General features: G+C 34.1%; 1 protein-coding gene across 1 annotated transcript; it reads right to left on the bottom strand.

Moving 5' to 3' along the window:
- Positions 1-1,159: 1,159 nt before the first annotated feature.
- On the bottom strand, positions 1,160-7,935 carry tmigd1 (transmembrane and immunoglobulin domain containing 1). Its single transcript, XM_015382118.1, has 4 exons — positions 7,759-7,935; positions 7,352-7,630; positions 1,824-2,108; positions 1,160-1,715 (listed from the first exon to the last, which is right to left on the bottom strand). The coding sequence occupies exons 1-4, from the start codon at positions 7,820-7,822 to the stop codon at positions 1,477-1,479; spliced, it is 867 nt and encodes a 288-aa protein (XP_015237604.1). The 5' UTR covers positions 7,823-7,935; the 3' UTR covers positions 1,160-1,476.
- Between the last annotated feature and the right edge of the window lie 788 nt (positions 7,936-8,723).

Raw genomic sequence — 8,723 nt, 5'->3', positions numbered from 1 at the left:
GGTCTTTGTACACATAATGCTAAATTTCTTTACTTGTGTGCTGTTGTTAAACATAAATCTTGGCACTGGCTGCAGCTCTTAAGACCTTCCCACAGGAGATTTCTTATTTAACTCGTTTTATTGGATCATAAAATAAAAAGATTGTTTGGTGTTTACAAAAAAGTCTCAACACAAATCAAATGTCCAAATTGTGTTTATTAGATCAACAAATAGATGACATCAGAGCCGTACCTTCAGCATTCCTTTGTTTTATGTAACCTTCTTGACAATTTTTTTCATGGGCAAGAACACAAAGATCCAGACCTTGAACCATGCAACCTCATAATGCTCGTCCTATTGTCACATTAAGAGTAAATGTATAACATGATTTTAACGAGTCAGGGCTGTACTGTTGAGTCAGGAGCTAAAGGTCAGGAGGGATTTCGACACCAGAGATTAAAAATAATGGATTTACGAGACAGTGTTTTACATGACATAAGAATCCATTATTCTTGTTTAATTAAATCCTGAAGATGGTATCGCATATTTTATTGCTAGAAAATAGTACCCTGAGCAATCAGAATGTTGGGCAAACAGGAACCTGATTGATTAAACATATATTTTATATAGTCATATATAAATAATTGAGCTATACATTTGCATTTATTTCAGTTTAATTATTTAAATATCTCAAATTCAAAGCATTTTATAATTAAAAGTTTGGCTAACTGGTTAAAGTAAAACATTTTTAACTAACATCTGTAAAATATTTCTCTACCATGGAAAGAAAAAAGTTAATAGTTTATGCGATGACTAACTGTCTTGATTGTACTCAGGTTGAGAATTTTATATAAATACCTACATTAAAATTGTTTAATATTTACGAGAAAAAGCAAAAAAAATTATATGTTTTTTATGAAATCCACAGTTTGACTTAAAATGTTATTTTATTTTGAATTTCATTTATTCTTTCTGCTCTAATCAGACTGAAACTTTGCCTTCTGGATTAAAGTTAAATCCTTTTTTTCTTCCCCTGACTTTATGTTTACATTATACTTCATTTAACATGAAATACTTTATTCGCTTCTTCTTTTTTTCTGGCAACAACCAATAGGTTTATTTATTACGTGATAACATTTTACTTACGGTAATTTTATTTTAATGTTTCATTGCACTGGCTCTGAAATCGCCCAATATAATACCTTAACTGTTAGCTTTTATATTCAGTCAAATTTTTAAAGTATATTTTAACATTAGAATGGAGGAGAAAAACAACAGCAATTAAATAACACATATGGTATTGTCTAAACATTGTAAAAACACAACCTAACACTGACTCAAGAAAGTAATATAATTATTTTAATTTAATATTTTTTTTTTCTTATGCATATGGTTCTGGTAAAGGTCCAAATGCAAAATTATATGAAACTAAACCATATTAAAGGATAATCAATGCCTCTTGCACTATACAGTGAAACGATGCCTTCATGGTTGGTCTCACTCGATGAAATATCTGAGGACCAGGTTCCTTTGGATTACTTTTTGAAGCACTGTTGAGAGAGAGAGACCCTTCAGATATCTGTGCAGTAATAATCTGATCAGTAATATCTGAGTTTGTTCTAAGTGTCCCACCTTTACAATTTTCTTCCGCCGTGAAACTACAGCAAGAAGCATAGTGAAGAACACCACCACCAGACCTGCTATCGTCGGCATCAGTGGGAACTTCATGGTCTTATCTGCGCACAAAGAGGAAATAAATTAGATCAGCATAGACCCACGTGAGTGGGACATTATTTATGTAGATTTCAGAGCAGAAAAGATTTGAATAAAGCTTCAGTAAACACCTGTGACAGTGACTTTGAAAGTCTTGCTTTTATCTCCATACATAGGAGATAATGTCGTGCATTGGTACAACCCCTCATGCTGGCTTCTCTCCACTTTTTTGACATTTAGCTGGCTGGTAATGCCATCATTGGTGACTGTGAAACCTGCTGTTAGATCCACCATGCTTCCATTTAGTTTCCACATCACCGCCGTGATGGCGGGGTTGGCCCTCATGTCACATTCCAGGAGCAGCACTGCCTCTTCTTCTACTGTAACGGCCTCTTCACCGGAGAGTTCTGGGTGATCTGAGAAAAAAATTTAGAAAACTTAATGACGGTAAAAGTTTCAATTTAAAAGCTTATGGTAATATATCTTCCAGTTTATTGAAGCTTTCTTTAAGCTTTGAAATACTAAGGTAAGCGGTCATATCGAAAGTAATGAGAAGTAACTAAGACCTCATGATTCTTAGGTTTTAAAGTTCATTCAGATGCTACATCCTCAGATTATATTTCTTTACTACCAAAAAAAGTAAAACAAACAATCCAAACAAAATTCCAATGTATTTCTCTTTATAAAAAAACCCCAGCATTTTTGCTATTATGTTTTTTTGTGTTGTTTTTTTTTTAACATTGTTTGCATTAGCCTTAGAACCAAATAAGCTGTCAGAATAAAAAAAAAATAAGTACAAAAGCCAAAATTTTATTTTAGAGTTAAACTGGATTTCTGTACATTTACAATTATAAGATATTAATTTGTCTCTTTGTGTACAGAAAGACAAATCACTCTGTGTGTCTGAACATTAACTTATAATATTGTGTAAAGAAAAAAAAATTCATCATTATTACATCATCAAACTCTAATTCCTAACCATGCCTTTTAAAACAGCATATTAAACTAATAGTTGATTATACAGATAATGAACACCTGGGAAAACATCAGCTTTCCTGTTTTCATGTAATCTCTTATTTTTTAGGAGTATTCTTAAAGCAGTGTCAGTGTGGCCTGAGGCACACAAGGATGTTGAATTTGTCACAGGAGACGTGTGTTTTCCGAGAAGAGTGGCTTCTTGCATTTGGTGGTCACTACTTTAACATCAAAAAGCACCATGTGGTCCATTATGTCATTTTGCACGTTTTGCAAGTTTGTGTTAGACGTGCTGGTTCTTCTGCACTTTGCTGCCACTGCTTTACTAACATTCGACAGATTGGCCCACCTACATTTTAAAATGAGGGTGATCCATGGGATCTTTTTTTCTGAAGAGTTCCCCTCCATAAAATAACACTTATTTATTTTTTTATTCTGGTAAATGCAACCTCCTCCTAATCATATGTCAATACACCGTTTACTGTCTCCTCTATTTCAAGCCCAGAAGCCACTTTAAGCTCTTCTGTTAAGTGTGAAACCTCTCCATTGTCTTCTTCCATATTTACGAACATAAAATCCCATTATGTATTTATATATAGTCTAAATCTTGTACACATAAACTCACAACAATTTAGAGCTTTAAAAAGGGCATCAAACAAGTTCAAATCTTGTATTTTTGAAATAAAAACGATATTTTCTTCGCAATTTACCATCTATCTCATCCTTTCTTTCATCTGCTGTTTTTTGGACTTCTAGTTCTCAAAATCAGATAACGCTTTACAAACAAGCATTAAGACTTTATAATCTAAAATGAAAGACAGGATCCTGATAGGAGTCTGATAAGAATTTTCCATAATCTCTCCACTTTTTTTTTTTTTCCATTTCCTTACCGATTTGTTATGTAGTTGTTGTCTTTTTAGTTTGTTAATTATTTCTTTGGTCAATGTTTTTCTCTTCTGCATTAACATTTCTTTTAAGATTATTCCCAGTGTTTCTCTGTACAGGTTCCATGTTTATTATTCTCGCTCTCCTTCAGCCTCCTGTCTTGATTCTCTTCAGCTGTTTCTCATTGATTAGTTACTTTCACCTGCTCCTCATGCTTCTTCTCCTCATACTCTCCATATATGGATGACAGGTTATCTCCTGTCATTATTGGTTCCTTCCATTGACCTCATGCTTTTTGTTTCTCCAGGTTCTCTGTGTTTCCATTACTACCAGTCACACCTCCTTGTGCAAGGCTTTTTTACTATTGTTCTGTTATGGAAAAAAATCAACTGAATTTCTGTTCCTCTCTGCATTTGAGTCCTTTATATGAAACGTGGTAAAAAATGTCATAAAAAATGTAAATAATTTAATTATGAAAAAACCCCCAAAACAAATCAACTTTAAAAGGAGTATATATATATATATATAAAAAAAAACTTCCCACACATACCTAATAAGTATTAGTTAATATATATCTACATCTGAGGTCCATAGGTATCAACATTCTACATGAAAACAATCCTTTTAAAAACAGGTAAAACACTTGAAAAAGGGTTAGGTTTGTAAAATCTAAAATGATACTTACTGGGCTTCTTTAAACATGTATATATTTTGACATAAAATTGATACTTAATTGCTCTCTTCTTTAATTTTAGAGCCCTTCTAGACTAGTCTGAATCCTGAAGTTCACTCATAGCAAGCTTATGAGTTAATACAGAAATGTCATAACAGGTAGAAATCAAAGATGAAAACTCTATCTTGTGAAAGAGCAGCAATTAAATCTTTGTTTTTAGAAAAGTGTTTTTGTGATTTTACCTTGACAAAAAGAACTAGATCTGGTTACTGTAGGAGGCACAAAAGTTGCATACAAAACTTTTCTAACGCAGTAATTTCCCAACTATTTTTCAACAAGTTTTTCTAATATCCTAGTTTTTAAAATGCAACAAACTGCGATTATAGGTGTGGCCATTCCACCAAGTTCTCCCTAAAAGCAGACCACAAGATGGTACAAATAAGCTGATGCAGCAGCATTTAAGTGTTGCTGCTAAAACTACCTGCCTCTACAATCTCTACATTAACTTTCATCAGAGATGTAGCTCTTTAAGGAAAACATTATGGGTAGGCTCTAGTTTTCCAGAGAGAACTTAGATAAAGACTAGATGTTCTGAAATGATGCACCTGGACAGATGAGACTACATGGAATTATGTTGATATTATAAAAAAAAAATTGAAATAATTCTATCATGAATCAGATGTTCCTTTTAAATTATATGTAAAAAGATTAAAGCTAAAGCAGAATTAAACTCTGCTTTGGCTTGTCAGAATAAAATAAAATAAAATAAAATAGTATGAAATTATGCTAAATATATTAAACAAAATATATATACAGTAACGATGACCCAAAACAGACACCCTCTGGAATAAAGGTACCATAGTGGGACATCAGAGGATCCCCCCGGGGACTCAGTGGACTGTTTTATTATTGTTCTCCTAGATTTAACTGCTGCCTGTGACACAGTTTACGGTAACATTTTCATTTCTTGTTTGGAGCAGCGTCTGGGTGACAGCATTGCAGTTGTTCCAGTTAGTAGAGAGAACTTTCCCTTTCAGCCTTGGTGCTGTTATGTTCTTTGCTGCTGTTCTTTAGTGTGGAATCCTACAGGGATCAGATTTAGGCCCCTCACTCTTCTTCCCCTTAGTTCTATTTTTAGGAGACATGGTGTTTATGCGGATGACTCCCAGATCAATCTCCCTCTTAAACAAGCCAAGGGCTCTCATCAGACACACATTTAAATGCTTTATTGATATAGATTCCTGGATGGCTTCAAATGTAAAATGTTTGAACAATCAGAATTTAGAGGTAGTGCTTTTAAATGGTAAATCTGATATCTTAAATATAGAGTTAGTTTCCTGACATAATAATATGTTTGGCTGATTGTCACGAATCTGGGATTTAGCTGCAGATCTTAAACTTCAAATCCAGATCCAGGAGGTTTTAAAGTCACTCTATTTTCATCTGAGACAGCTAGCTTAAGTAAAGCCATTCATATCAGGGCAGCTATTTGAAACTGTGATTAATGCACTTGTGACATCGAGGCTGGATTACTTTAACTCTATTTTGGAGTTAGTGATGCATCCATCAGGCACCTGCAGGCAGTGCAAAAGGCAGCAGCATTACTTTTAACTGTAATAAAAAGGTCTTTACATATCAACAATATTATTAATTCTCTTTATCAGTTGTATGTATGCTTTAGGATCTGTTTAAAGATTTGTTATTTACATTTAAATCACCTTCCACCATTCTAATCTGCACTGTCATGATTTTGGTGCTGATGGCTGGCTTGATTGCTTATTTCATTGACCTCTCTAACTCTGCCCTGTCCCTCATCATTCATCAGATACCCCCTGTTCCACTTTTGTATTTAAGCTGCCTGTTTCCAAGCTATCGGTGCCAGATTATTCCTGAGCCTTTGGTGTTGAGAGTTCTCTAGCGTTACTTTAGCGTTCTGATTGTCTGATTCTGATCCGTTTCTGGATTTGGACATTTGAGCCTGCCTGCCCCCTTCGGATCGGTTTACCTGCCTGTCTTCGGACTCCTGTTGGATTCTTCTGTTGACTGAACCTGGATCTGCCTCTTGACTTTGCCCTACGGATTATCCTGTCTTCCTTTATAAGCTCGGATCTGATCTCCTGTCAGCTCTGCAGCCTTCTTGGTTACCATGTCTGGAACTCCCTGGAAACGTCTGCTGCGTCTTTTCAGTTGACCGGCTGGAGTCATCCGCATTCTCTGAACTGTCTAACGAGGTTATTCATAATCATATTCTGTCAGATTATGGTAGTCACTAACCTGTGTTCCTCTCCAATAGACGTTCCTGCTTTAAATACTCTAGCTGCTGCAGCCGCTGCCATTGCCACTGCAGACTCTATCTTTGTTTGAATAAATGCCTTTTATGTAATCCATTGTCCGTCTTGCCTGAATTCTGGGTCCTACCTTCTGAGCCATTACAGAACTCCAATATACCAGCAGCTCCTTATTGTTGATCATGCCTTTGCTATTTAACTAACAGCCTTAAATGAATCAAAGCAACTACCTGAAATTATTTTAATTATTCAAACACATCAACTAACAGACTTTAATTTAATGAGTTATTGTAGTTGAATTAAAGTCAGATAAAGATGATAGACACACTCTTTGATAGTTTATTTTGTCATGTTTCTAATTTTTTTGGTCAGATCATAAAACCAATACTTAACTCATTATGTTTTTATCGTTTGTTCTAGTATAGCTCTTAGAAAAAACAATCTATCAAAGAAAAGTCTAAAAGTGGATTTGGTGGGTTAAACCTAAATGAAATTTAGATATGTATTGACCAAATTAAAGGTTTTTCTTCTAAAGGCATGATGGATATAAAGTTAGTTTCTTATTCATTAAAGGTAAAAAAAAAAATAGATAACTAAATATAAATACGTTTGTGTGAAAAAAAACAATGCTAAACAGGAAAAAACTCAAGACATTAAGCTCCAAATGTCAGTAGCACAAAGGCAGAGTTGAAAGATTGCCATTGTCAATATAATATCTTGTCTTACCACAGAATGAACCCACACATTTAAATCATCTCAACCTATAAATGTCTTTCAGTGGTTATTTTAAAGCAATCCTTATCATTAGTATCAGTAAACATCCTTTATAAAGACTCACATGTGACGTTGAGGGTAACAGTAACCTCATTGGAGGCATTGCTCTTGAGGTGACAGGTGAAAGTAGCCTCATCGTCTTCATAGATGGGTTTGATGCACACATGGCTGACGCTCTCCTTGTTTCCATCATTCAGATTCACCGTAGCTCCATTCCTCAGCCACACCAACTCTTTATCTTCGTGAGGGCCATCTTTGAGTGCACAGGTCAGGCTCACTGTCCCCTTAAAGTCCGTCTGAATTACACCGTCAACATGTGGTGGAATGGATGTAATGTTGACATCTTGGAAAGCAAAAAAAGGTTAAAGTTGAAGCATCTGATTTGAGAGGATTAAAAGCTGAAAATAAAGTCAAACTCTGCGGGAAGAGGAAAGAAATAAGCAGCAAAAAAATCTGATCAGTAGAGCTTACCTGATGCTTGGCTGGTAGAGCAGGACAGCAGAAGGAGAAGAACCACACTGAACATCAGCTTCATTTTGTCTTCTCAGATAAACCGGACAAAGGAAGAATAATCATTATAATGATGATAATAATAAACTTATTGTTTATTATACATAGGCTTTGGCCCTTTGATAAGACCTGTTGGGAGGAGGGTGAGAATTTCCGGTGTTTGGTGATGATTTTTTTTTAAAGGTTGGTCAATCCATTTGCCAAACCAAATTTATTTATTATATATTTATTTGATTTATTCTAATCAGATAATATGTCTGTAAAAACTAGGGATATAATCAGCAACCTTGAAAAGACGGAACATTTTCATCTCTGATTTTAACAAAACCAACCTAAATAGACATAACATAATTTGTTTAATTAAGCACTTTATTATTATTATTATCTTTTTTAATCTTCTGATTGAAAGCTATTTAAATGTCTTTAGTAATTCAATTCAGTTGATTCATAAAACTGACATTTTTTTGTGTGAAAGTATTAAGTTTCACTGAAGATAGTAAAAAGCAGTGATCTAGGAAATTCCTTTATCACATCTTAGATGGACTCTAGCTCCAAGAAAAAAATGAAAGATAATCAATTAAATAAATGTATGGGTTTGGATCCTGAACCAATGGAAAAAATTGTTTACCCTTTTTCTTTTTTGTTAATAATATAATAAAGTTTAAACCCGGGGCATCTAAAATTGGCTAAATGTGCACAAAAAGACTTTAATAGTAAAAATAATACCTAAATCTTCATAGTCTTTTTTTTATATGAAGGTTTCTTCACTCATTCTTTTAAAGCATATTGGGGGAATAAACAAAGACACGAACTGCTATTAGAAAAAAAAAAAGATAGAGTTAATTAAAAAACATATTCAGTTTAAGCGATTTATTTAATATTTTTCCTGGTTTTAAATGGAAAACTATGAAGTACCAAAAAAACCG

This window comes from Cyprinodon variegatus, unplaced genomic scaffold (genome assembly GCF_000732505.1).
Source record: "Cyprinodon variegatus isolate N-32 unplaced genomic scaffold, C_variegatus-1.0 Scaffold249, whole genome shotgun sequence".
Lineage (NCBI taxonomy): Eukaryota > Metazoa > Chordata > Actinopteri > Cyprinodontiformes > Cyprinodontidae > Cyprinodon > Cyprinodon variegatus.
Note: the sequence above shows the minus strand (reverse complement) of the source record. Positions and strands in the feature narration are given on the sequence as shown.

Coding starts and splice junctions, on each gene's coding strand:
- tmigd1 (XM_015382118.1), bottom strand. CDS start 7,822: ATGAAGCTGATGTTCAGTGTGGTTCTTCTCCTTCTGCTGTCCTGCTCT. Junction 2,109..7,351: donor TGTTACCCTCAACGTCACAT/GTGAGTCTTTAT, acceptor TTTTTTTCTCAG/ATCACCCAGAACTCTCCGGT. Junction 1,716..1,823: donor TTTCAAAGTCACTGTCACAG/GTGTTTACTGAA, acceptor CTTTGTGCGCAG/ATAAGACCATGAAGTTCCCA.